The following is a 27,343-nucleotide window of genomic DNA, read 5'->3' as shown; positions in this document are numbered from 1 at the left end:
AGATAGATATATACAGTATGTATTGTGTTTTTATATTCTTAACCTTTCCTTCTTGTATACTCCTTATGTTAGTCTGTCCACATTTACTAGGATTTAGGTAAGAGCTTGTATGTTCATTCAAGGTTGGGAGAGGATCTCTGTTCCCCAAAACATAGAAATCTAAGACTGTGTAAATGATTATGCATCCCTTTGCTCGGGGCCAGACGCCCAAAGCTGCCCAAGGCGGCGGATCTCTGGACCGGCAGTATATGTGTTTTAGTACTTCTCTGTTTATTCTCTTTTATTAATAAATTCTTCAAAGACAACAGTTTGTTGTAACTCAATTATTTGCTTAATCCCTCACCAACAATTGCCGGTATGGGTTTTCCCTCTTTGAGTTATATTGAGGATGTGATTTAGTGTTGTGTCTCCTACGTCTCTGGGAAGTCCCACAGGGATACTGGAATGAATAGCCCTGGATGTGGGGAGGGGCCCATCAAGAATGCAGGCTCCAGAATTTTGTGCTACGCCCCTGATAATCTCAGCCCCAATGTCGCCCACCACCACTTTTCAACACCATGTTACGCCTTTGTCTAGGATTATGTATTAAATATATAATAATACGGCTATAAACAATATTTTAGTATAACTTTGGTAACTGGTTTTATAATTGTGTGGGTTTAAAGTTACACTGGTTGAAGGAGCGAAACACTCCCCTCTGCTGTCACACTGAAGACAAGATATTTGTGAATATCTTAACGGGCTCGTTTCGGCCTTTGTGTTTGTTTGAAAGCTGCTGAAACAAACCCAGAGAGCACGTTTATGTCCTCCTCGGGTAGTCCGGCTCGTACTTGTACCTCCGGCATGGAGCGGCTGTAGCAAGCTCGCTGCGTGGCGGTTTCCGGTGTCCGTCCGTCTGCAGGAGGATGGCGTCCGGCTTGAACCGCATCCTCTCCACCGCCGGTCCTCCGAGTCCCAAATACACCGAAGGTTGTCGACCTCAGACTGAAGACGGCAGTGAAAATCATCGATAAGCCGCTCGGGTAAGCGATCGTTGGTTTTTTTTTTTATTGTACATTTTATTTGCAGATGTGTGAGGCTCGGTTGCAGGAGGTGAATGTCCCCCTGCAGCTCCGGGAGGCCTAGTTTGATTCGGGATCCGTGAAAGGCTCGTATCAAACGTTAGACCAGTAAACGTTATTGTGGCCTTTCACGGTAACGGTTAGCTTAACAGGCGGCTTCACTTCCGTCGCGTTTACCCGTAATTGTAATTGTAATTTACTTAAATTATGCATTTTTACAGCGCAAAAACCGGCGATTAATATTTATACCCCCCCTCTAATGAGACTTATTGATGATCTCTGAGGAAGTGCTGTTGTTTAGTAACGTTAGCTGCTAGCTAGCCGTTAGCTGACGAGCTAATGTCGGTTAGCTTAGCTAAGTTACATCCTGAAACTGAAACAGTATCTTTAAACACCCTCAAAGAAATGACACTTAATCTCCAGCACGACAAGCTGTAAAAGTCATCCAGTTATTTACATCAAGGTGGTGTTTTAAAGACACGTTTATCTGAGAGAAAGGAAACAAGTACGCTCCCGATGTGCGTTTTCAGGAAATAGACCGAGCCCCGTTGTGGTTTTTGATGAAGCTCTACCGTTAGCTAGCTGGTTATTTTTGCGGGTTTCCTTTTGGGTCCGTGCTTCGGAGCTGGACCTGTCACCATATTATCTGCCTCACCGATAACAATATTTAAATATTATATAGCACTTTAAGATTTTAGTTTCCTGGGTAATAGAGGAACAAGTTTTAGGCCCATCAGAGCCAGTTAGCGCTAATAACAGTTAGGTTGTTTGTTTCAGTTTTATCTCGCCGCAAACAAAACTTAAAATTATTCTGAAACTGGATACATACTGCTGAAATGTAAATATAAACATTGAAAGTTGGTGTTCTTGTCTCTTATGTTGGTATTTATAATGGATCATGTTCGAAACTGTAGCAGCTAAACACCCTGCAGAGTATTTTGCAATTGCAAGAGTGTTTTAATGTATTAGAAGCTTTAGTAATTTGTGGTTTTGTTTCCCCCCCGCCCTTCCTCCCAATAGGTTTTCTCCCCTATCTCAACGGACCTGTGTAAACACAGATACAGCACTCAGCTACTCTCAGGGTGCCAGCTACCATTTCTTAAACCACATCCACCTTTTCAGTTTGACACTGAAATCCCCCACATCTGCCGAGAGCTGAATCCCTACATGCGAAGTGGAAGGATGACGGAGGCGTGGCAGCAGCAGCAGCAACATGCAGTGGCTCCACCCTCTGTTGTGCACACGCTCCCCCAGGGATCTGACAACCCTCTGGGCTGCACCGTGTACGGAGTCGTCCTACAGCAAGATGCCTCCCTGCAGCAGCCCCAGCACGGCCAGCAGCTCACAGTTCAAGCCCAGCAGCCCTCCTTGCAGGTAGGAGGTGAGAGAGGGCACAAGTGTGGAGCCTGTGGCCATGATATATCTCACCTGGCCAACCCTCATGAACACCAGTGCATGGTGAACCAAGACCGATCCTTCCAGTGTACTCAGTGTATGAAGATCTTCAGCCAGGCGACCGACCTGCTGGAGCATCAGTGTGTGCAGGTGGAGCAGAAGCCTTTTGTGTGTGGTGTTTGTAAGATGGGCTTCTCTTTGCTCACCTCCTTGGCCCAGCATCACAACTCGCATGGCAATGGAAACAACCCGATGAAGTGCTCCATCTGTGAGAAAACATACAGGCCGGGTTCTGGAAACGTCACCCCAACGTCATCAGCTGCCAACCCTCAGCAGCCCTCCACTGGTGAGACGTCCAGTGGCGGTGCAGCCATCAGTGCCTCGTCTCCTCCTTCATTTGAGGCCTCTGCACCAGACAGGCCATATAAGTGCTCAGTGTGCCATAAGTCCTTCCGGCATTTATCAGAGCTGACCCGCCACGAGAGAGTACACACTGGGGAAAAGCCATACAAATGTGACACGTGTGATAAAAGCTTCAGCCAGTCTTCACATCTGGCGCACCACCAGCGTACACACAGCTCCGAGCGGCCGTATAAATGTGCGGTGTGCGAGAAGAGCTTCAAGCACCGCTCGCACCTTGTGCGGCACATGTACGCTCATTCAGGCGAGCACCTTTTCAAGTGCAATTTGTGTGAGATGCACTTTAAGGAGTCGTCTGAGCTCCTGCACCATCAGTGCCAGCCGGAAGGGGAGAGACCTTTCCGCTGCGGTTCTTGTGGGAAGAGCTTCAAGCGCCCGTCTGACCTGCGGCAGCACGAACGCACCCACTCAGAGGAGCGACCTTTCCAATGCGAGGAGTGCCAGATGAGCTTCAAACAGCAGTACGCTCTCGTGCGCCACCGTCGCACCCACAAAAACCCGGCCGATCGCCCTTTCAAGTGTAACCTTTGTGATAAGGGGTTTCTCCAGCCATCCCACCTGCTTTACCACCAGCAGGTTCACGGTATGGAGAGTCTGTTTAAGTGTGCGTCCTGCCAGAAGTCGTTCAGCCAGTCAGGAGAACTGCTGCGGCACAAATGCGGTGGCGAAGTGGAGAAGCCGTACAAGTGCGACGTGTGCGGCAAAGGTTACAAAAAGAATTCAACGCTGCAGCGCCACCAGAACTCTCACTGCACAGAGAAGCCGCTGAAATGCTCCCTGTGTGACAAGCGCTTTGTGTCGTCCTCCGAGTTCGTTCAGCACCGCTGCGACCCGACCCGCGAGAAGCCGCTGAAATGTCCCGACTGCGAAAAGCGCTTCAGGTACTCGTCCGAGCTGCAGCGCCATCGGCGAGTTCACACCGGGGAGAAGCCTTTCAAGTGTGCAAGCTGCGACAAGAGCTTCAAGCAACGCGAGCACCTGGCCAAGCACCAGAGCGTGCACTCGCGGGAGACGCAGTTTAAGTGCGTGTGGTGCGGAGAGCGTTTTGTTGACCTCACGGCTCTGCAGGAGCACACGGTCCAGCACACTGCCGAGGGGGAGAGTTTCCCTGAAGCTCCCTGCATCCCATGAACCGAACTGCTCGTCAGTCCTTTGCAGCAAACATGACATTCACCCACAAAGCAACATGTGCCAGCCTCCGCTCTCCCATCTGTAGTTTATAACATGCACCATTAATTATGTTTAATGATTTTTAGTATCAGTAACGTGTGAAGACTGAATAAATCCTCATCCTTTGAGAAAATATCTGAACACCCTGAATCGACAGACGGAGTAGGATCCCTAGTCTTATTTTGGAACACATGGAGAAGAACTTGAACAGAATGGAAAAAGGCGTGTAACGTAAAATGTGCGAAGATTTTTTAATTTTTTTTTGTTTAGTAGAGTGCGGGACCTTCTTCTAAGGTTGCATGTGATCGTCTGTTTTGTAACTGTTTATGTTGTTGAGAAAGATGACAAGAACATCCAGACAGTTGTCACGTACGTGTGTGTGTGTGTGTGTGTGTGTGTGCGCGCGCTCATGTGTTAACCTCCCCCTGAAATCCATGTGCCTTTTTTTACCGATAACTCCTTTTGTGTTTTTGTTAATCTCACGTCCCAGTAATAGCCCAAAGTCCTCTCATCCGTCTACAGCGGCTGGCTTGTGCAGCAGTATCTTTTCACATACTAGACCCTAGGTAGTATCATCTGTTTGTGCATGAATATTTATCACACTTTAATATCACTGTTGTATTATAGGTTTGGTTTATTTAGGAAAACATCCTAAGAAGAAGAAGAAGAAAAAAAGTGGATTTGTGAAAATGTATAGCCTGTGTCCTATGAAATCTGTGTTGTTGCATCTTTGTATTAAAAGAAATGACAGCTAGGTAACTAACCCATACCTATCATGTCATACAAACACTTGACATGTGCAATAGAACATGCACAATGTAATATTTATGACTACTGATTCATGGCATAGTCTACTCTGTTATATTATAGATTGTGTGTATACGCTTATGTAAACATTGAAAACTGTATAGTGCTTATGTTACCTGCTTTTGTATTCACCACGAATGAGCTTGCAGTATTTTGCAAGTTTTAAAAGTTTCAGTTCCAGATAGATTCTCAACAGGGTTAAACCCCCGGCAAGACTTCAAAGCATTATACTGCTCACTTGCCACAAACGAGCTGCGTTTAGTTACTGTGCTATTAGATCTAACAAAAGTAATATTTTTTATCTTATTTTGAAGAATTGGCCTTGTAACATCTTCCTCCTGGTCCGCACCAGAATTTAATCTGAGTAGCCTCAAAGTTACGATTTATGTGTTGGTTTAGGCCGGGCATAAAGTAAAATATTTCTGTGCTTTAGTTTACTGTGTGGGTTTCTATATTCTGTACAATCTTTGCAGTATATATTTAAAAGAAAGTTTTTGGAGTTTAAAAATCATGCACAACGGGAATTGCAGCGGGCGGCCGATGCCTTTGTGGGGGGCCTGTGTGGTTGTGCCATGGTTCAAGTCCTGGTGAGTCTGCTTCAGAACCTCCTGTTGGAGGTGAACGAGTGTAACGAAGCGTTAGATTTACACATATGGATATCAATATAGACTCCTGTTCATACTGTATACAGACAATTAAAATAAACCACCCTTATGAAAATAAAGGTGTACATTGTTTTCATCACGTCTGACTGCTACAGATATTTTGTCTGATCGTCAAAAGTAGAGCTGCAACTGAGGATTATTTTCATTCTGATTAATCATTTATGGATTCATATGCAGATCGTTTTCTTTCATCATATTTGTTTGGAAAATGCCCTGTAATAGGCCTTTTGCAATATTGTCTGACATTTCAACGACTAAACAATCAGTGGATTACTTGAAGAAATAATTGAGAGATTAATGGATAATGAAAATAATCATTAGTTGCAGCCCTGTTTTGTGCAGGGCATAAAACTCCCAAACGTGAGCCTCTTTAGGGCTGAAACTAATTATTATTGATTAGGATTAAATTATTAAAGTAGTCTATAAAATGTAAGGAAATAGTGAAAAAAAATGCCCGTTATATTATCCCAGAGCTCAAGGCAACGTCATGAACTTTTTGTAAATTTAGTTTACAAAAAGAGAAAAGCAACAAATGTTCACATCTGTGAAGCTGAAACTGGAAAAAAAATTATGTTTGTCATGAAAAAAAGTGTCCCTAAAAAAAAAAAAGATATATTATCTAAATAAATCTTAATTGTTAAATGAAAGGATGCAAAGTGAATTTCAGTGTGAATTGCCAAAAGTATCATAATATAGTTCAATTTTATTTATATAGCGCCAAATCACAACAACAGTTATCTCTGAGCGCTTTTCATAAAAGAGCAGGTCTAGACCGTACTCTATGATATTTACAGAAGCCCAACAGTTCCCACCAAGAGCAGCACTAGGCGACAGAGACAAGGAAAAACTTCCTTTTAAGAGGCAGAAACCTCGAGCAGAACCATGGCTCAGGGTGGGCGGCCATCTGCCTCCACCGGTTGGGGGTGAAGGAAGGAGAGAGATTGATACAATTATTAATTAATCATCTCTAAATTAAAATTCTGCTGCTTTGGTTGAAAAAGAAAGTTAATAGTAGATTTTATTGTAATTATAAAAGTATGAAATATTAACAGCAGGTATTGTTTAGTGCTAAACAATTAATCGCAAAAATTACAGTTCCCACTAAAGTTGCGAAGTCTGTCAAAATACTTTCAGTATGATGTTTTAGGAGAATATTGGAAATGCCCCAGATCTAAGTACTAAGATAGTATATGTCAGAAGATGATATTTGTCAGCAGTACTTTAAATGTCACGGCAGGTTCTTTGGATGAGTCGTTCATTCATGTGTCACAATAGTTTCTCTGTCCTCAGAGGACATTGTTGTCTTACAACATGAAGTCCAAGAACCTGTTTGTTATTGGACACTTCGGTAGAGCCATATGAAAGGCAGTTGTACGGGTGTTTAAAATACATTTCTTACCTGCACCAGACTGATCAAGGACTTTTCAAATTAAAGTATTAAACATTACTGTTCTGTTGTGATGAAGATCCCAGTGGTGGAGGAAGTATTCTGATACTTTATTTAAGTAAAAGTACTCTAGTACTCTGTTCCTGCATTAAAAATGTTAACTTAAGTAAAAGTATGTAACCAGGAAAATATACTTGCAGTATTAGATTATTATTCCTCATGCATTAATGAAAAAGTTTTACTGCTGTAGTCGTTGAGATGGAGTTCATTTTGAACTATTTTGTATCAGACTGCAACTAATATTAAGTATTTATCAGATTATTTTCTCCTATAATGGATTGTTTGGTTGCACTTTTTACTCCATCGTCTTCATTTAATCCCTTCAAGATACAATTTACTTTGCATATTCAGCTTTTAGTATTCTTTAAACCAAATAAAATTTCAAATTAATGTTTGATCTTCAAATGTGGTGATTTTGGTTTAGACCATTTGGACTTGTGAATGTAATATTTTCCAGATAAAATAAAGGATTCAAACAATATAATGTATTTTTTCCGCAAATTAATAGTTAAACCAGTCAACATCTAAAGGAAAGATGGTAAATCTAACCAAAATAATTTGGGATCAAATATATTGTTATATTGTTAAACCTATATTACACGAAGAGAGTTGTGTGTTTATATATATTGTTTTTCCGTTGAAGATAGTTGTGAGGTGGAAAAAAATTTTGCTTGTAGATGAGAAACTATGACAAGAAAGCCTGGCCATTTAATATTGATTTATTGAAATCTTTATTTCGAACATGCAAGAGAAAGTATAAAAAAACAAAACAATGTTTAAAAAAATAGGAGAAAAAACAACAACAGATGAGCAGCAAAAGTACCCTTCTTTCCTGTGTTAACATGCTTCTATCACACTTACATTACTTCAATTAACATTATTATTATGTTTTATATATATATATATATATATAAATATATATATGTATATATTTTATGCACACAATATTAGAGTGACCACTGACAAGTATTTATTTATCTAACCTCAATTATGTACTTATTCAAACAGCAAAAAATACAATAAAAAAGACAAACAAACAAAAAAATCATAAACAAAGGAGCACTCCTACTTTTACCACAGTGCTTCTCGATACCTCTTGAAAATAATTTCTTTGTACATTTAAGATAAATTCAGTTTACAGTTATATCAATCAGAGAAAAGTCCTCTGTGGAAAAATGTTGGCGTTTTTGCTTAAAATATTTACCCTAAAAAATACATTTAAGACATTTTAAAAATGATTAATTGTCCATATAAATCTTAATTTTGAAATGAAAGGATTCAAAGTAAATTTCAGTGTAAGCTGGCAAAAGTTGTACCATAAAATAGTTGCGGACTGTAATTTTCTGTCTATTCATACAGTTATTAATTATTCATCTCTACATTAAAATACCATTGCTTTGGTTGATAAAGGAATCAAAGTAGATTGAATTGTAAATATTATAAAAGTATAATATTTTATGAGTATGTATAGGTTAGGGCTAAACAATTAATCGAAACATTATTGAGAGAAAATGAAAAGCAAATATTACCATTACCATGTCCCTTTTCAAATAAATAGTTAAACCAGTCAACTTCTTAAAGAAATAATTTAAATCTAACCTAAATAATTTGGTACAAATACAAATACAATCAAATAATATGTCGTTGCTAAACCAATATTACATGAAGAGACGTGTGTGTTTACATTAAAATGTCCTAGTTTTTCCATATAAGATAGTTGTGAGGTGTAAAAAATTGTGCTTGTAGATGAGAAACCATGATAAGAAAGCCTGGCGATATAATATCGATTTATTGATTATTCACCAGCAGTCATTCAGGTCACCGAGCCTCCTGATTTACTTCCGGGTGATGTTTACCGCAGAAGGGAAGACCGTCCTGGGTCTGCTAACGAACCGCTGCTCGATGTACCACCACCGCCCGTTTCACAGAATTAGTAATTCGCCGATACAGCAGATATTAGACACATAATTGATAACATAACATCGTTTCCCGGAGAGCAACGCCCCGCTGGTGCTAACGAGCTAACGTTCATGTCGGACGGACTTCCTCTGAGCTCGGATATTTCTACGACGAGGTTAGCCGGCTAACTTTAGCCCCGTTATTGATTTAACATTTCACATCTGTCGACACTGAACAATATTTGTGTTTTTAGTATATAAATGTTTTGTGTACTAAAACACGTAAGTTTACGATATATATGAGTCTCTATTCCTGCATTTATGTTTAAATTGTATGTTTTTATGTTTGGCTAATTAAGCTAGGTCACCGTAACTAGCTAGCTGGCTAGTGACATGAAATGATCGTAAACGGTGTTAAAGCCTCGCAGATTTGTTTAAATGTTGAGATAACTCTGCGGTCACAAGCGAGATTATTGATAACTTGTTTATCATCTACGTGTGGGTTGTAGATAATTTATCTAGCCGATGAAAAAGGCCGCGGGGAGCCCGTGTCGTGACACACTAAGTTTCAGGTCTATAATAAAATTAATAGGTTTTACATATCTGAAAGTGGGATTTTAAACATAGTTTAGAGTATTCATGTTTATCTGGTCCAGGTTTGACACACAGAGTACTGTGGGATTTGTGCTACACCTGGTCTGTTGTGGTCTGGATGGAGAAGAAAACTGTGAAATTGTCTCTTCACAAGTAAAATGAATTTAGCACAAATCTGGAACTGGGTTATGTTTCTGTGTTAATATTGTCCAGGTTTGACAAGTGTAAACCCGGTCTAATGTGGTGCACAAAGAGATTTTACTCATCTGAAACCGGGTTATGTTTCTGTGTTAATATTGTCCACGTTTGACAAGTGTAAACCTGGTCTAATGTGGTGCACAATGAGATTTTACTCATCTGAAACTGGGTTATGTTTCTGTGTTAATCCAGTCCACGTTTGACAAGTGTAAACCCGGTCTAATGTGGTGCAAAAAGAGATTTTACTCATCTGAAACTGGGTTATGTTTCTGTGTTAATCCAGTCCACGTTTGACAAGTGTAAACCCGGTCTAATGTGGTGCACAAAGAGATTTTACTCATCTGAAACCGGGTTATGTTTCTGTGTTAATCCAGTCCACGTTTGACAAGTGTAAACCCGGTCTAATGTGGTGCACAAAGAGATTTTACTCATCTGAAACTGGGTTATGTTTCTGTGTTAATCCAGTCCACGTTTGACAAGTGTAAACCTGGTCTAATGTGGTGCACAAAGAGATTTTACTCATCTGAAACCGGGTTATGTTTCTGTGTTAATCCAGTCCACGTTTGATAAGTGTAAACCCGGTGTGGTCCACATCGTTATTAAACGATCTTTAGATAATTCATGTTAATCTGATCCAGGTGTGACATGTCTAAGTACAATGTTTTTTGGATTTTATTTTACTTTTTTTCACGGTTTCTCAGATAGAAAATAGAATAAAGTTGTCACAAATTTGAAGTCTAGTTTGTTTTTAAGTTAGTCCAGTTTGGTCTGGATGGTGAAAAGGGAGAGCTATTGCCCTTTTCTAAAATCTGATTTGGGGATTATGATAAACTGTCGGCAGGTTTAGAGAAGCTGGTTCTGACAGGGACACAATATCTGACCCCGGGACATACCCATCACAAACTGGGAGTTTGTTCTGTTACAAGTGATGTTTAAACGTCTCCATGTTTATCTAGTTTATTTTTGACAAGTTTAAGTACAGTGCTTTTTCAGGTTGAACTGGTCTAATGGTGAAAAGTCAGTGAAACCTCTCTTTCTCTTCTGTGTTTACAAATAAGATTACAGTTTCATGAACCTGAAATGTGTTTTAAAGAGTCTGTAGAGTCTGCACGTTAGTCTAGTCCAGGTCTAAGAAACCTGTGATGTGGGCTAATGGAGAAAAAACAGTGAAATCACCATGACAGCAGAGATTAGTTCATTTAATTGGTCAGTTTACAGGAAATCAACTGTTTTGATAATTAATAGTTTTAGTAATTTTTTTTTAAAGCAAAAATACCAAACATACTGCACATTTTGCAAAAGAGTTTACCCTGCCTTGGTAAAGAAGATCTGGATCCTGTTCTTCAATCACATGTCAGCTGTGTCTTGTAAAGTGAGTTTGATGTATGACAACTTTTTGCTGCAAACAGCTATAATAGGTCAAAATTGCAAGTTGCACTGAATTCACGAGGATTTGTTGAATTTGTTTCATTATTGCGAGCGCGACGTAGCAGATTTGCAGGAATAGCGCTGCAATGATGAACTGATTTTAGCTTCTTAAATGTAAATATTTTCTGGTTTCTTTCGTCCTCTGTGACAGTAAACTGAATATATTAGGTTTGTGGACAAAACAAAGATTTGAGGACGTCCTTATTCCCCAATTACTGACATTTTATAGGCCAAACAACTAATCGATTAATTGAGAAAAAGATCAAAATAATCGTTAGTTGCAGCAATACATCGGAAGCCAACTTCATCTTGGTTGTTATTGCATCCTTTAATCTGCATTTCTGTCCTCTGTCTCCGTCTGTTCTCCCCTGTCGTCCTGTAGCTGGCGGGTCTTCATCCCATCCTGCCTAACATCCTGCTCAGGGGCTTCACACATTCAGTCATCGTAGCTCTGTCCGTCTGCACAGCAGCTGCGTCAGACCGGCCTGACGCCTTTCATCAGAGGCTGCAAGTAGCCAGAGCCCATGGTAAGCACAGCACACGGATCTTAGAGCCACAAATTCTGGAGAGTCGTTGCGCTGCCATCCAGTATCGAGCAAAGAAGTATTTAGAGGGAGGTGAAGGTCCTCAACACAGGGCAGCAGAGCTAGCGATGCCCGGATCCACGCCGGCAAGCAGCAAGGCTCGGGTGTACACCGATGTCAACACACAGAAGAACAGAGAGTACTGGGACTATGACGCACATGTGCCAAACTGGAGGTAAACATTAGTGTTTTACAGTCGCATGGCTCATATTTCTCTGCAGCATTAATCTGTTGAAGCACAAAACGGTACCATACTTGATCATTCTGGACTCAAAATGTTACAAAGCACACAACAATGAATAAAACGTAAAAAAAATGTAATTTAATGTATTTTGATGTAATTTTGAAAGATGAATGACTCAGAATGTATCAGTCATTTCCTCAAGATTAAAAAAATGTGTAATTTATGCAGAATTAGGAAGAATATAAATGAATTATTAATTTATTGCACATACTTTATTACAGTAAATATAGAAAAAGAAGTACAGAGTCTAACTTTCTAGCTCGCACAAGGCAAAGTGATGATTGTCCTTTGTTGCATGAGTTTATTTTTTCCTGCTCTGCTTCAGTACAACAAATGTGTCTTTTGAATTTAACAACACTTGGGGGGGGAAAAAAAAAAAAAAAAAATCTGCTAAAATACAGCATGCTGCAGACTGGAAATCTATTTTTGTAACGAACAATTTTACAGCAATCATACAATAATAATAATCTTGGTAATTTAGCAATCACAGTGTTTTACGAGTCTCATGACGGTCAAGATGTTGAAAATTTTAATTTATTATTGAAGTAATTTATTAAACAAAAATATCAAACAGTGATTTGTTCCAGCTACTCTACTGTGATTTGCTGTTTTTCTCATTTTTATATGTAATGATTTTGTCTGTTAACAACAGACTTGTGTAAAAGAAGTGGATGTAGCCAACGTCGTCATGACGTCAGGCATTGGTTTGTCGACTACTTTTCTGAAGCCTCGAGTTTGGCATTTTGGCTGTTCCCATCTTGTTTTTTGGAACCAGATGTGACCATATTTGAATGAGAGGGTGGCGCTAGCTAGCTTGGTTAGTAAGGTGCATCCGTAATTCACTTTAACTGTTGTTTTTATCTAGCGAAAAACAGGCTGAACGAGCCATTTTTAAGCAACCAAAATTTTACAGTTTAAACTTTCATAAAGTGTGAAAACACACTGTGAAAGGGTCAAAGCTTTGAGATGAGAAAAAGACACATTCATCCTCCCCTGCTTTCTGGTCTATTTTCTATAATTTACTAAATGAACATCATGCTGTGTTGAAGAAGACTTGAAATTAGCTGTTTTGTACATAAACATATTAGGAAAGTGTTCAGTGAGGTAATAAATCAGCTGAGAAGTAACCTCATTTTATCAAAGACTCCAAAACAATCGCCCCCTGCTGGCCTTTAGAAAGAATGCAGGTTTTAGGCACTTGAGCAGTGGCTTCACTATTCAGACCCGGAGGTTCCCGCTTGGTGTTAAGGTGATGGACGGACAAAATGAACCACGTTGGATGATGGGAGGCTGTGATCGGCGTTTTGATACTATCTTCTGGTAGTTTACCAACTTAGTAATTAATGAATTAATTAAAGAAATAATTGAGCAATTAAAAAAAATAATGAAAATAATCATTAATTGCAGCCCTATTACTTTATGTGTAAGCTAACAATTCAGCAACGGGATCTTTAGAAGCTGATGTCTTCAGATATCTTGTGTTGTCCGATCATCAGTCCAAAACCTAAAGATAATAACTATTACATAAAGAGAAAAGCAGCAAATCATCTTTTTTTTGTGACTGTTTTTTTGCTTCATAAATGTCTTAAATGCAAAGTGAATTATCAAAATTGTTATTGATTGATAGACATATGTGTGTGTGTGTGTGTGTGTGTGTGGTCATGATCAGTGTGTCTAAAGTTGATTTCCTTTTGTTTAATTACTCCTAATTGTTTTCACTCTTTCTCAGCAATCAAGACAACTATCAGTTGGTGCGTAAATTGGGTAGAGGAAAGTACAGTGAAGTATTTGAGGCCATAAATGTGACCAACAATGAGAAAGTGGTGGTGAAAATCCTCAAGGTGAGCCGCATACTTCTTTTGTTGCTTTGTTCCTTTGTCATGTGAGCTTTTCTCCACCTGACGTCTGCTGTTATCAGTGGACGTCTCCACTTCCCGACTAACTTTTTGCATTGCTTGCACTGTTGCCCCTTACAGTTTTCACAGCACCTTTAGCGCTATAACAGTATATTCTAACCTTCCCCATACACATTCATAGTAAATGGTCGTAAACATAAAAACACCTACAGGTAAATGTTAATTGAATCGCAGCACAAACAAAAAAAATGACCAAAACTTCGTTATTGTCAAACAAAACTTACAAAGTGCTGATATTTAAATTGCTTGACAAACTGTAAACCGCAAAAACTGGAAGCTCCAAAATGCTCCGAGCTTTGAAGCCAGTTTTACTTGAGGCCAAACGAGCCGCTGTAAAAACGGTGGATACTTTCTGTTGCTCCGTTCAGTCGATAACATTTGAAAAGTCTAGAAGAGCCAAAGAATTATTATTTGAACCCCATTTCAAGTTACAGCAGGGCTAAACAGGAAGTTAGCCACCAAGTCAACACAGTGGAACATAGAAACCTGTTCTCAAATTGGTCACACTGGAGCCCTGCTCACGGAGATGATCTACAGATGTAAAGTCTGTGTTGAGAAGTGGTTGAAGTGGATGCGTTAACTCTGTTATTATTAGGTTTCGCGCCAAGATTATCTCAGCAGACGTCTCCGCTGGTCAAGTCCCACACAGTTTTGAAAAGTTATAGTCGTCTTTCAAATCATTTGATTAGGCCACTTCAGTGCAAGAAAGTTTCAAAGCATTTTAGTCACCTTTTTTGAACCATGTTGTCTCTGCATCAAGGTCCGAGGTGCCGTTATCTGACAATAACTGTCTTGCCAGTTTATTAGTCCCACGTAGTTTAGTTTAATGCAGGCTAATCCACCAGCACTGCAATAAATCCTACTTTCATGAAGGTGATAATGTTTGAGAAATGTTTTGTTTTTTGTGTTTTGTTATGCTGAAAAGTGTGTGTAGGCATCAGAAGATTGATTCTCCCTGCAGTATCGTATCACATTTCTCTGTTTATTTTAGTTATACTGAATGTGTGACCACTCCTTTTCTTTCGCAGCCCGTCAAGAAGAAGAAGATCAAACGTGAAATTAAAATTCTTGAAAACCTGCGAGGGGGAACCAACATCATCCGCCTCGTCGACACGGTCAAAGACCCGGTGGTGAGTTAGATTCCTGCCGTCACTTTGCTGCACCTCGGCACGCCAGCAGCGGTAATCCAGCCATGCGTGTAACTCTGTGTGTGTCCATGCAGTGATAATGATCTTCACCTACCTGCTGTTCTCCTCAGTTAAGCCTTGTGTTGTCCTCTCTTTGCAGTCCAGAACACCAGCGCTTGTCTTTGAGTGCATCAATAACACAGATTTTAAGGTACTTAAGTTTGGCCGACATCATACATGCTGAACTACCAGCACAGTTGCCATCCATGCAAAGTCATTGATATCCATTATTAATAACACGCATAACACTCAAGTTAATGTTGTACATGTGTTGTGCTGGTTTTTTGTAAACATTTTATTTTATACGTGGATGTTTTCATGCTGTGCCACAGGAGCTTTACCAGAAGCTGACAGACTATGATATCCGTTACTACATGTATGAGCTGCTCAAGGTAAAAACTACTTCTTCACGTCACCACTAATTTATGTCAAGTTATTTTTTTTAATATGATTATTCGCCACAACGTTACGGTACCAGACCTACTGTGAACGTGACAATTAAATGTGTAGGGCGTGATTGTTGTGAGGCGTTGACAGGAAGCAGAGTGATGTGTGATAGACAGGAAATCTACAGGGTTCCCACACGTCCTGGAAAACGGTTAACTAATTTTCCGGTCATGGAAAGCACATGAAAAGTAAGAGAATAATATAATAAAGAAATAAAATTCATAAGAAAAGCACTTTCCAAGCATAGAACAAAAGACCTTTCAAAAAAAAAAAGAAAAATTAAAATCAAAGATCAATTTCTCATCATTTCTGTGCATAACATTTATCCTTTAAAACGTACTGGTCGTTATTTAATAGCTACTAGTAATTATTTAGTAGTTAATAATAACTATTCCCATTTTACTTACTAGTACTTAATTACTTAGTTACTAATCACTAACTGCACGTTTTTGCCATTGAAATAAATGAGTCTCTGCAGTTCAGATAACGCCTATTCATTAGCGCTTATTTTTTATTCACCAGTAACTATTCCATTAGTTAACAGTTAAAATGTTACTATCAACAAGCCATTTTACTAGTCATTAATGAAAGACCAGTAACTATTCAATTAGTTACCAGTAGCTAGTATCTAATCAATTGTTACTAGTAAAACAGGAATAGATACTAGTAGCTAATTGAATAGTTACTAGTAAGTTATAAGGAATAAATGTTAGAAGAGCTTGCCATACTATGCGTGATTTCACAGATAAGTTATAGCCATAGACTGCACGTCTTTAAAATCAGACTTCCACAGAGAGGAACATGTTAGTGTATAGATTTTTTTTTTCTTCGCATCAGTGTTATTTGAAAAGGGATGGGGATCATTAATTTTTATTGATATTGACGCCATTATTGAGACTGCTTAACGTTTGAGTCTTTATCGAAACCACTATCGATATTTTACTATTATTTGGTGACGGTTATTTGGTAAGACCAGAGCCAGCGGGGCATGAGGTAGGCCTGCACGGTATGAGGGGAAATATTCAATGTGCGATAACATTGTTATATATTGAGATGACACATGACTTGCGTGTGCATATTAGCTGCCTGGTTGTTTTTTAATTAATTATGGGATTAGACTTTAATATTTTAAATACAAATAAATGTTGTTTCTAGAGCAGTCACTATATATAAACTCAGTATCTACAATATCCCTACAATTGAACATCTTTCAGTTTTGGACTTTGGGGGGGGAAAGGAATTTAAAGATTAAATAAAAAAAAAACAATCAATGGATTAATCGAAAATGTAATCTGTGGACGTTGTTTCCTCGTTGGCTGCGTGAGTCCTGACATGTCAGTCCTGAACAGACGATGGTTACAGACTGTTTGCGGTGTTGAACATGTCTCTGTCTCCTCCTTTAAGGCTCTGGACTACTGTCACAGTATGGGGATCATGCACAGGGACGTGAAGCCCCACAATGTGATGATCGACCACCAGCTGAGAAAGGTACTGCTGGTGACCTCATCAAGTGTTTCCCATCACATGAATCAGGAATTACACCCTACGATAAAGATTAAGAATTGTGCCTTAATCAAGATTTGAGCTCAGAACCCACAAAATGCCAAATAACATACTGAAGAGAGCCTAAGCCCCTCCTCATCCAGTGGACCTTATTTCAGAAAAAGTATGTACAGCAGTCAACAGCAAGAGACAACAAATTTTATACGTCCTGTCTGAACTGTGCCCTGAATTACACACATGATATATATCAACTGAAAAATATAACTTTGTCTGTCAAGTCATGGTTTGTCGTAAAACAGTAAAGTAACATTTCTTTTTGTGTGAAACCGCTCAGTGAACTACATCTCATATGTCACCAACATGTTAGCGCTGTAATGCTAAGCTAACGTGCTTTGCTTGCTTGCTCCTAGATGGTTAACTTAGCTATGTTCCACCATAGACAGTATATTACTGGACGAAGCCACCCCGCGGGTTTGAATGGAGAGCAGTGAAGCCAGTTTTGGTCCTATGAAATACTACTACACGGCTACTTCCTGTCTACTGCACATGATCGCGCAGCATAACCGTGGTTTAATGACATAGAACAGCAGAAACACAGTAATTCTGGTAGCTGCATAGCTGCGCCAACAAAAAGTCTCTTGGCTCAGTGCTTCATCAAGCTGGTTTTATTATTGTCTCTTGGGTATTATTGTCTTTACACTTGTTAAAGCACTTTGTAACTTGTTTTTGAAAAGTGCTCTACAAATAAAGATTATTATTATTATAATCAGCCCACCTACGAATAGGGCTGGGTATCGAGTTCAGTACTTTTTAGGCACCGACCGAATTGCCTCAATACCATCGAGTATCAAAAAATGTCTTCTCTTTCTGTACCAAATTTTGATACCTAAAGGTTCTTGTTATGTCAGTGAGCCAATAAGCATGCAGCGTGCTTGATGTGCCCAAATCTAAAAGTGAGTGTAATTGGCTGTGGTGATGTAAACACTAGTTCACGCCGGTTATGCACAGAGACTTGGCTCATGGATGTAAAAGACGTGGAGAAGATCAAAAGTGTAGCTACATTGCACCAGGCTTAATGCAACAGCACGCGATGCAATATTTGCGACCTAAGATAATTGCTGCCAAGAGCGGCGACATGACAATCCTGGTGAAGCCCTTGACTGTGCATGGAATAAACTTAAGAGCAGAAAGTTGCTCCGTCTTTGACTGAAACAAGACAGAGTCATCGTCATGTTTAAGTTGACATTTACAAGAAATATATTACTGCTACTGTGTAAAGGGAATACTGGGGAATATGGGAAGCTTTGGCTGAAGCACAGTATTTAACAAAGAAAGTCTCTCCCGACTTTTTAACTAATAGCGTAATTATAAGAGCAGCGAGGAGTAGAGTTTTTCAAAACATACAACGTTGCTTAACGCCAATCTCCCTCTACGAGACCAAGCATCACTGGCAGCAGCGGCCGCAGTTTCTTTCTGTAAGTTTCACGTTGCTGTGCTGCTTCAGCAGATGCTTCAATAGATTAGATGTAGAAAGTTTTCGTGACTGAAAGCTTGTTGTTGGTCGCACAAAGTTTACAGCGGACGACAATGTTCTTTGCATCACAATAAGGACGCATTCATGGCAGTACTTTGAGCTGTCAGAAGAACGCCTCTCTCCCTCGTTCTCAATTCTTCCTTCAGCAATTTGGGTAACAGCTGATGTGAACAACGTACCGTTAGATACTGCTGGCCTGCCATGCATTCATTTAAAGAACTATAATATTATTACGGTTTTGGAAATGGTAATCCCTGACACAAGTAGTTACTGTGAAAAGTAATATCATTGCTGTTACTTTACTTTTACGCAACATTTGGGTTTGTTGTCTATGTAATTACATATTTCCAGTCTCATACTTGGAGATTTTAACAACAAACGGCGACTTGCAGAATTATCAAAATTGGATGAACAGTTCTCGAAATACAGACACACACGCACAGATTCCTGCCTTTATTAGAGAGATCAGCTGTTTTCAGTTCATCGACTTCTCAGACAATCCATGACCATGATAATGAAGTAACGATTAAAAGAAATCTTCAGCTTCCTGAGAACTAAGTCTTCGTTATCTTTGTGTGACGTATGTCGTACATCACACATGCATGACGGTAATGCACGTGTTTAAACGTGCTAATTCTCCTTTTAAGTGATAACAAATGTTCTAGGTGTTAATCCAGACAGATTAGTGAGTATTCTCTCTCCTGTGTCACAGCTGCGTCTTATAGATTGGGGTTTGGCAGAATTTTACCATCCCGCTCAGGAATACAACGTCAGGGTGGCCTCCCGTTATTTCAAAGGCCCTGAGCTGCTCGTGGACTATCAGGTATTTATTTGGTTGGACCTCTGTTGAGGATTTGTTATAGCGCAGTCGTCTTTTAACTAGTTTTTGATCGTGTGATTTACTCTTTGTTCCCAGATGTATGACTATAGTTTGGACATGTGGAGTCTAGGCTGCATGTTGGCCAGCATGATCTTTCTGAAGGAACCGTTTTTTCATGGTCAGGACAACTACGACCAGGTAAAGCGCCAGATAAAGATCCTGCAAAAACTTGTAATGCCACGTCCAGCTGAAATCAGGAACATACAGATTGGGACAGATTTATTTTCCTGGACCCCGTTATACATTGGAAGCATGATAAAGATCATAGGCAGTATGTAACTGATGTATTAAATGTGCACGTGTCTTGTTTCCAGCTGGTCCGCATTGCTAAGGTTCTCGGCACCGATGAGCTCTTCGGCTACCTGCACAAATATCACATAGAACTGGACACTCGCTTCAAAGACCTGCTGGGACAGTGAGTATCTGCAGAGGAAGGTCAAGTGATATCCGTTTTGTTCTGAATTGATTATTCAAAGTTAACAGTTAATCAGCAGAAACTCATTCAGATGCACTCAGAACACCTGAAACTGAGATGTGCTGTCCGACTGAAGAGATGTTAATGAGTCAGGCACAACAGAACTTTCTGTTGAGTTGCACGTTTTGTTTGAGCCACGAGGAGCCTGTTGTTGTTAAACGCTGCGTAACAAACTGACTTCATCAAGCTGGTTTTCTGACAAAAAAAAGTCAAACTGGTACAAGGTTGTATAACAAAACTAAAGTTTGTACTGTAAAATATGGTAAGAAATAAAGTACAAAGTCATTTATATATTGGCCTACATGTTTACACCCAGAACTTTCTGCCGTGCATTTTTTAAATTTGCGTCTTGGGAGAATGTAAACAGCAGCAACAAAATAATAAAAAGCTTTCATCTTCACATTAAAAACTCTGACGTTTAGGGAAACAGAGTCCATCTTGACTGTGTTTGAGGACCAAGCATCATCGATGTAAGTCCACCTCCACTCATCTTGTTGGAGTCTTGCGCTGAAAGCTCAGAACATTGACCACCCGCCGAGTGCTTGATGGTGCAGGTTTCTGTAACGATGTTGGCACAACAGTTTCTGATTTCCTTTGCTTTGTCCAGACCCGACCTTTAGGAGCCGCCTTAAGTCAAAGCTGGGCCAACGTGTCTCCTATCAGAGTGATCACGGCACCCGTCATGATAGGCTATCTGGTCCGGTTGATCTGGCGGGTGGATCGTCTTAGGTCTGCTGCTCTTTGATCCAAAACCATGTCTTCCTTTTCCAATGACTGTATTTTTGTCTGAGGTAAACAAAAGTGAAGTTTGAAGGAGCTGCCGGCTGCTGCTTCTACACGCAAAAGCTCGAACCTCCGGGCCCGAAAAGTGAAGCCAATGCTGATGTGACTTATACCTGAAGTCTTTGTAACGGCCAGCAGGGGGCGACTCCACTGGAGTCTGAGTTCTAGTTGTCAAATGTTCTCTAATCTCAATCAAGCGGCAGCTGGGAAGCTGCGTCTGAAAGTGGAACCATGCAGACGGAACTTAAACCTGCGTTCTCTCTGGCGGGGCGGGGCGAGTCCGCTGGTTGCAAAAAGAAGTCCATTAGAATTAGAGAGGCTACTTCTCAACTGATTTATTACCTCAGTAAACACTTTCCTAATGGGTTTATGGTCTCAGTCGCTAGTTTCAAGTCTTCAACACAGCATGATGTTCATTTTGTAAATTATGGTCCCATCTAGAGGAAAATACACAATTTCACGTCACTACCACGACATGTCAATCAGGATGGAGGCTACTGCGTATGTAACTACTTGCGAGCTGTAAAACCAAAACGAGCTGAAAGATGCTAAATAGCTCTGAAGCACTGCGGAGTTTGTTGATAATTCTTTTTGGGTTTCACTTTCACCAACTCCTTCCACATTGCATAGTTGTTTGATCAATTGTTAATATAAAAATAAGGATTTGTACGTCTTTAAATCAGAAATGTAGAAGCTCTGTCACTAACTCTGTTTAACAGAGGGAAGATGTTTTGTACCAAAACGCTGTCTATTTTTTTTAGCATTTTAACTCACAGGTGTAAATGATGACAGTAATGACGGCTGAATTCCATTTAGCTATTTCAGTTTCAGGGTCCTGGGGTTGTGTATGTTGACTCATGGCTTACTGGGACACTTGCATACAACAGAGCCATCATTAATGTGTTAGGAACACCTGGGCTTTTTCTTATTGCTTTAGTAAATTGTCTGTGATGTTATGTGCCGGAATTCATGAGCAGCTGATTGCAGGAATATTATTCTCGTGTCCAAACTGGATTCACTGTCAGATCGTCACCATGCTCGTATAATTCACATAAAATAAGGGTAAGTGTTCAGGGCAGTCACGTTAAATGTTTTGTCGTTTGTATCCAGGCAAGCACGGAAGCGTTGGGAGCAATTCATCCAGTCAGAGAACCAGCACCTGGTGAGTCCGGAGGCTCTGGACCTGCTGGACAAGCTGCTGCGCTACGACCACCAGCAGAGGCTGACGGCAGTTGAGGCCATGCAGCACCCATACTTCTGTTAGTACCACCTGCGCACTGCCTGCCTGTCACAAGCACTGCGAACATGGAAAGCTAACAGCAATGAGGACTAACTTAATAAATTGTGTGAAATGCCCCATGAATAGTGAAAGCAAAAAGTTAAACTGTGTTTTCTTACTACTGCAACCAGTTTATTACAGATTATTGTGTAATCAGTGGCCAATTTATACTCCCAATAATAACATACGGCGTCAAATTCACGCTGTAGCCTGACGTGCAGCCCTCAAAAAATTTAACTCCACGTTGAGGCGACACAGACCGCATTAATTATAATTGGAGTGTGACACAGACACCAATGCAAGTATAAATGCAAGGATACGCCGTAGGTATCAGTGCAGTCTGAACGCAGGAGTATAAATCCATCTTAAAAAAGCATCCATAAATTGTAGCAGGTTTCACCATTTTGGCTGCCAAGGTAATGATTTTCTAAACATTTTGTTTTATAGGCGTGAATTTTAGTAAATTAACTTGAACATTCTTGGTATGAAAGGAAAAGCAGCTCATTGAACTGATGATATGTTACAGAGTGTCTGTAAGGAATCACCTTTCAGTAGTGTTGTAGTCAAGACCGCCCAAGCTGAGACCAAGTCAAGACCAAGACCAGAGTTTATCAAGACTGAGACAAGACCAAGACTTTTAGGGGCTGAGACCAAGTCGAGACCAAGACCAGTTCCCCACATTATATGACACACAATAAAATCTGGAGCGAGATCACAGGTGCTTCTCAGATTGATTAGAAAGATCCACATTCCCATTAAAACACCCACATACAAACACTAAGAGCTGAAATCAACGTAAGCATCTTTGTTTAACGCTCCTTTTGCATGCTGACTATCGCGGGGACAGTCGTTAACGGTAACAAAACATTTTTAATTAGGGTTATTGGTTGAATTTGAAGCAATACGTTTTATATCCAATCAAAGTTAAGACGTTAACAAATAAATCAGACAATGCAAAAGCAATTTATTGACATTCCCAAATTTATGGTCTTGACTGGTCTTGAAATAAAATCCCGAGTCCTTAATGTCTGAGACAGAGTACAAATGCGGTCGATTCCGAGACGAGACCAAGACCAGTCTCGAGTACTACAACACTACCTTTCAGTATTGACAACGTGATGTAGATTTAAATGAGATGCGATTAAAGCCTGGTGCACGCTGGACGCTTTTCAAATCTTAACCAAATTCAAAAACATGGGGTACCACAGAAATGACAGATTTTTTTTATATTGTAATCTTAAGAACACACACAGCAGACAATTCAGTAAAGACGCATGACCACACACTCAGCTGTCCCGGGGATTTTGGGATCTTACAGAAACTTGTGTAATCATCATGTCTTAAGACATAAACAAACACGGAGGCAGTCTGTCGATGTTGGCTGGTTGACTTTGTTTGTGCTGTATTTTGTACAGAAAAACTGGAAAGGGGAATAAAACTGTGGATGAACTTGAGGCTGAGAAAAGGGAATCAGCAGGTTTAAACATTTTATAGAAAAAGCAGATACACAAACGCGCTGGAGACTCTTCCCGGTCAGCTCGTTCTCCTTGGCTGTTTATATTTATGATTTAATGCGGCCCAATTATCCCCTAGTGTGCGGCCAGCATAATACTGTCATACTGGACCGCCCTCACAAGTTAGATTATTATAACCAACACCTTTGTTATGAAAAGTGCTGCATAAATAGAAAACTTTGAAAACACACCGTTAAACACTTGAATTAAAAATAGTTGTTTCATTACCAGGACTAGACATTCCTGAATATGTTTTTATATATTATTTAATTACCCGAGACCTCGTTTTTGGGTAGAGTTTGTCAGATTAAGTGTGTCTTTTGTCCCTCAGATCCTGTGGTGAAGGAACACGCCAATACAGACGGCACAAAGGCCATAAGCAGCTCCAATGCAACATGATAACCAGAGAGCAGGTAATATAGACACAGCATGCACCTTTATATTTATTTATTTATTTATTTATATAGATATATATATATATATAGATTTGCTTTTAAAATTTAAGTAATTTTTCAAGCAAAAATGCCAAACTCAAGTCTCTCGTTCCATCTTAAATGTGAGGATTTGCTGTTGCTGCAACACTCAGTTGATTAGGTACACCTAGCTAAAACTAAGGCTACATCCAGACTACTACATTTTTGTTTGTGAAAAAACATGATCTCCGTACACACGAGCGTTGTAAACAGGAAACAGATTGTCAACTTTGGAGTTGCAGAAGATTATGCAAAAGAAGAAAGTACTACTAGAGACGAACGAAGAACCACACCAGAGATTTTTGTGCATGAACCGACAACGAGGTGGAACTGTTACAGAAAGTAACACGGGAGCAGTGGCAGCTTCTTTCAAATCTCTCGGGGGGGGGGGGGGGCAATTGTTGCGATGATGGCAATGATGACCAGTTCAATGGTTTTAGTCTGCTATAAGACACGAATTGTTTCTTAGGCTACATACTGTACAGTATTTGTGAAAAGCTACATCCTGACGTTCATTGTCAATGTCTACGATGAATGAACAGTCCAGAGTGAAGATCAACAGATCTACTTTAGCAATAATGGAAAAAATAATGACTCTCACAATCATCTGATTTTAGCTGTGCCAAACTTTTATTTAGGCACAACAAAATAATAAATTGCCGTGGCACTGGGCTGATGATGTGCAATCTTGCATTGAGGCTAAGGGACCTGTCTCAGTAACAGGCTGCATAATGTCACATATACTGTATATGAAGGTGGGTGAAACATAGCTATTCTTAAATGTTTAATTGGGTACAGATGAACCTAGTATTTATTTTCATTCTTTACATTAGACAAGACTAATAAGATAAGCAGAGAGTTATCCTGTAGTTACACAGTAATATTAGAAGTGTGGGCTGTATTAAAAGTATCCAATGTTCTCCAGTGCTCTATAATCGCACAGTAACAACGAGCTATGTGCTGTTCTCCCATTCTCACTCTGTATTTACACATAAACATCAAGGCGTGTATGGGAACTATAAAAGGTATTTTTATTCTGTTGTTTTTGGTTTATTTTCTGTGTTGCTTTCCTACTTCACCTTCTTCTTCATTTTATCCTCGTCTGACCAAGATGCCAGTGATGGTCACATCATGCTACTTTCTCTTACTTCTGTGGTTTCTGGCAGAAAAAACAAAAACACATAAAATAATTTTGACTGGTTAAGTAAAGTTAACTTTAAATTGATTGCACTTCCACACATAAAACCTGGCTTAATAACATTCACATTTAACATAAGCATAAGATTCATCTTAATAATCCAAATTCTTGATTTATTTTTTATTTTTTTATTACAGTTATTAGCTTAGCCTATGGCATTTTACACAGCATAAATTAGCCTAGTGGCTAGCTGACTTTTCCTCTTCTCATAGCTTAACAAATTACATGCATTATTTACACTGTGTCTTACTCAGCGCTGGTAAAGTCACTGCATCTCCCGACACGACACCACGGTTGAATTTTCAGCCTGAGTGTTCTTTTTGTTGAAACAGCAGCTGATAGTAGTGAGAGCAACAAGCTGTTGGACTGCCGACGGCGTTTTCAGGTGGCAGAAGCGTAGCTCTGCTGCTTGGCACATGTAATCATTACGTAAACATGTAAGTGCGGCACCCCCGGAACCCAGAAAGATTGCATTGCAGTGCCCGCAGTTCGAAAAACCAGACTGAAATCGCCCCAAAAGAGGCGGGAATCCGCAGAACACGTCTCGACGCTGATTGGACATCGATATTCAGAGTTCAAACTGAGGCAAACTGCCTCTCAGAAACAGTCACAGCTAACTAACAGTGTGGTAGAAAGCCTCATTAGCGTTGTGTTTTTTCCTAGCATGACTGATAAGAAGATCAGGAAACCAAATGTGAGCGTCTGCGTCAGCTTTTTCAATGTCCTCCATTTCCTGTGTCCTGTCCGCACTAAAACGCTACTCTGGAGTTTTTAAAATGAAAACGGGGTCAGCAGCGTTTTCAAACTTGTCTGTTTTAGTCTGGACGGAGGGTGCAAACTAGGGATGAACCGATACTTCAGTACCAAGTCGTTCTGATAACATGCAGGTGGTTGTTTTGCTAGATACCGAAGATCCAACACGATACCGACAAGTGCAGCTGCAGCAGCTCCGCCTCAACACGTCGAAAAGAGATGGAAACCGGGTGATTTCTCACAGTTAGAGAGCTGATTTTTATTTAGGCAGATGTTTCACAATGTAGATCAACTCAAAACCCCTTGCAGCTCTAAGAACTGAATGTCTGTCCAACGTACCCGTTACTATAGACGGAGTCAGGGACCATCTCAAAAGTGCAATACGATCCATTTTAATCAATAACTTTTTTGATTTTCAACATAAAAATCTCAAGACAACTGCCAATATAGATTGAGACCACCCTTAAACATTTCACAACTATGAGATTATAAAGAAATGTTCGTGTAAATGAAGTAATTATTTTATTAATTAACTCTGCACAGTGTCGGGTTGTAAATTCAACATTCATTTATAAATATATTGACACCAGACCACGTCTCATCTCTCCTGGACATCCTCTCTCAACTTTCCCAGCTGTTAGTTATCGTTTGTAATGTTTTTTACCGTGGTATCAAATTGGTATCGAATCATGGAAGTTCACTGGTATCTGTATCAATTTATAAATTTATGGTATCATGACATCCCCTAGTGCAAACGTAGTAAACGTGCTGCGTTTAAATGTAGTAGTGTGGATGTAGCAGTAACAGTCCTTTAATAAATCCTCCCTTCATGAAGCTCATAACGTTCATTCAAATTTGTTAGAGGTGTTGATTCCACTGTTTGACGTAGGAGGCTTCAGTTTGTGCTGCTGTTCAGTTGTATTGATTGTTATTTATGTGCATTTGTGTTAATGAGAATTAAGTAAATAACAGAAGCGATCAATCATAAAGTCTAGCAGATGAGTCAGTATTTGACTTGTGATTGTTCCGTTTTCGTCCAATCAGGAAGAATCTTTGTTACCTCAACTTGTGACCTTTTCGTGGCAGAAACCTCTGCCTCCACACCAACAGCCATACTGGAGCAAGATGTCAACTTTGCAGCATACACAAACACGCACGGATTAAACTTCTCCCAACAAAGCCCGGGGAATCTGCGCTGCTTGGTCCGTGTCACAAAAAATCAGATCTGAAATCAGATCTGACTCTCCACCTCCTCCTCTTCCTCTTCTTCCTCCTGCCTACCAACACTCCTCTCAACCTGTTTTTAAAAAAGTGACTGTTGTTGGATCAGTATCAAGCCGGTGTTGTGCTGTAAAGACGTCATTACGATGCTGTGGTGACCAGAGATTCAGTTCCAGGTTTTAGCACTGAGTGGCATGGAGGCTCTTTTCTGCTATGGATAGAACAAAAGCTATATTGAAAGAGAATAAACCGTTTTTATTTAAAGATGT

General features: G+C 39.9%; 2 protein-coding genes across 3 annotated transcripts; both read left to right on the top strand.

Moving 5' to 3' along the window:
- The first annotated feature begins 741 nt into the window (after positions 1–741).
- On the top strand, positions 742–5,597 carry LOC123958916 (zinc finger protein 319). 2 transcript variants are annotated; one of them, XM_046032655.1, is made up of 2 exons: positions 742–1,022; positions 2,082–5,597. In XM_046032655.1, the coding sequence occupies exon 2, from the start codon at positions 2,229–2,231 to the stop codon at positions 4,005–4,007; it is 1,779 nt and encodes a 592-aa protein (XP_045888611.1). In that variant the 5' UTR covers positions 742–1,022; positions 2,082–2,228; the 3' UTR covers positions 4,008–5,597. The 2 variants fall into 2 exon arrangements, with proteins under 2 accessions (XP_045888611.1, XP_045888612.1); XM_046032656.1 differs by lacking the exon at positions 742–1,022 and adding an exon at positions 1,301–1,899.
- Positions 5,598–8,802: 3,205 nt separating this feature from the next.
- Positions 8,803–27,338, top strand: csnk2a2a (casein kinase 2, alpha prime polypeptide a). Its single transcript, XM_046032817.1, has 13 exons — positions 8,803–9,039; positions 11,466–11,842; positions 13,641–13,752; positions 14,856–14,957; positions 15,115–15,165; positions 15,347–15,406; positions 16,866–16,949; positions 19,211–19,321; positions 19,415–19,516; positions 19,693–19,793; positions 21,747–21,895; positions 23,761–23,842; positions 26,898–27,338. The coding sequence occupies exons 2-12, from the start codon at positions 11,736–11,738 to the stop codon at positions 23,826–23,828; spliced, it is 1,047 nt and encodes a 348-aa protein (XP_045888773.1). The 5' UTR covers positions 8,803–9,039; positions 11,466–11,735; the 3' UTR covers positions 23,829–23,842; positions 26,898–27,338.
- The last annotated feature ends 5 nt before the right edge of the window (positions 27,339–27,343 follow it).

Source organism: Micropterus dolomieu, linkage group LG20 (assembly GCF_021292245.1).
Source record: "Micropterus dolomieu isolate WLL.071019.BEF.003 ecotype Adirondacks linkage group LG20, ASM2129224v1, whole genome shotgun sequence".
In the NCBI taxonomy this organism is placed as follows: domain Eukaryota; kingdom Metazoa; phylum Chordata; class Actinopteri; order Centrarchiformes; family Centrarchidae; genus Micropterus; species Micropterus dolomieu.
Note: the sequence above shows the minus strand (reverse complement) of the source record. Positions and strands in the feature narration are given on the sequence as shown.

Excerpts from the sequence above, each read along its gene's own strand:
- LOC123958916 (XM_046032655.1), top strand. The coding sequence starts at position 2,229 with ATGCGAAGTGGAAGGATGACGGAGGCGTGGCAGCAGCAGCAGCAACAT.
- csnk2a2a (XM_046032817.1), top strand. The coding sequence starts at position 11,736 with ATGCCCGGATCCACGCCGGCAAGCAGCAAGGCTCGGGTGTACACCGAT. Across the intron at positions 15,407-16,865 it reads ACATGTATGAGCTGCTCAAG|GCTCTGGACTACTGTCACAG; the intron begins GTAAAAACTACT and ends TCCTCCTTTAAG. Across the intron at positions 16,950-19,210 it reads TCGACCACCAGCTGAGAAAG|CTGCGTCTTATAGATTGGGG; the intron begins GTACTGCTGGTG and ends CCTGTGTCACAG.